We start from the raw sequence: 715 nt of genomic DNA on the forward strand, positions 1-715 counted from the left end.
AGTCCACATTCCATATTCACGATCAGGCTTGTGAATTCATGTGTGATGTCATAAGATATTTCTCTGACAGGTGGTGGGTTGCAAGGAATCATTTACAGATCCTGTATTTTAATGGGGCAGGTTTCCGTGTTAGGCGAAGTCACGCTTATGTTCGACCCGTTTTATCGCTTGTGAAATAGGAACGGAGGTACAATAAATTAGCATATCGCTCCGGTAGGTGGCAGTGAACGTTCTCAGGTAGCCCGTGTGAGGGAGCGCAACCCACATCTAGATAAGAGCTCTCTCCCATGCTGCTCAGCGTAACGCCAGCGCAAAGTGTGTGGTTGTGAGCCGCGCTTTCTGTCAGAGTGCGTGTCAAGCGTGTCAGAGTTGGAGAAGGGAAAGTGCCTGACGCCCCGAACAACCCAAGAGCTGGGGAAACGCTTGGTCGTTGGCGACCACGGGAAGCGGAGAATCCAGACGCGCACACAAGAAGTACCGAAGGATCTGGGCAGGAAAAGTGGAAAGAAATCTTCTTTTTCGGACTTTTGAGCAATGCGCTGGCAGCATGGCCAAATGGTTCAAGGAACACCTAGGATTCAAAACCACCAAAGCACCACCTCCGGCTCCTCCGAAACCGGACTACAGACACTGCCACGCCACAGTGCCCGGTACGCCTGGCTACCTCCAAACGAGCTCCGGTGCCTCAACGCACTATCCGAGCCCCGCGCAACCG

At 52.9% G+C, this 715-nt stretch overlaps 1 protein-coding gene across 5 annotated transcripts in view; it reads left to right on the forward strand.

Annotated features, from left to right (window-relative positions):
• The first annotated feature begins 256 nt into the window (after positions 1–256).
• Positions 257–715, forward strand: part of LOC125286239 (SH2 domain-containing adapter protein F-like) — a 125,632-nt gene continuing 125,173 nt past the window's right edge. For all 5 annotated transcript variants that reach the window (XM_048231107.1, XM_048231110.1, XM_048231108.1 and 2 more), the window contains exon 1: positions 257–715. This exon is cut by the window's right edge and continues 273 nt beyond it. In XM_048231107.1, the coding sequence (XP_048087064.1) occupies positions 548–715 (168 nt within the window). In that variant the 5' untranslated portion in view covers positions 257–547.

This window comes from Alosa alosa, chromosome 21 (assembly GCF_017589495.1).
Source record: "Alosa alosa isolate M-15738 ecotype Scorff River chromosome 21, AALO_Geno_1.1, whole genome shotgun sequence".
Taxonomy (NCBI): domain Eukaryota; kingdom Metazoa; phylum Chordata; class Actinopteri; order Clupeiformes; family Clupeidae; genus Alosa; species Alosa alosa.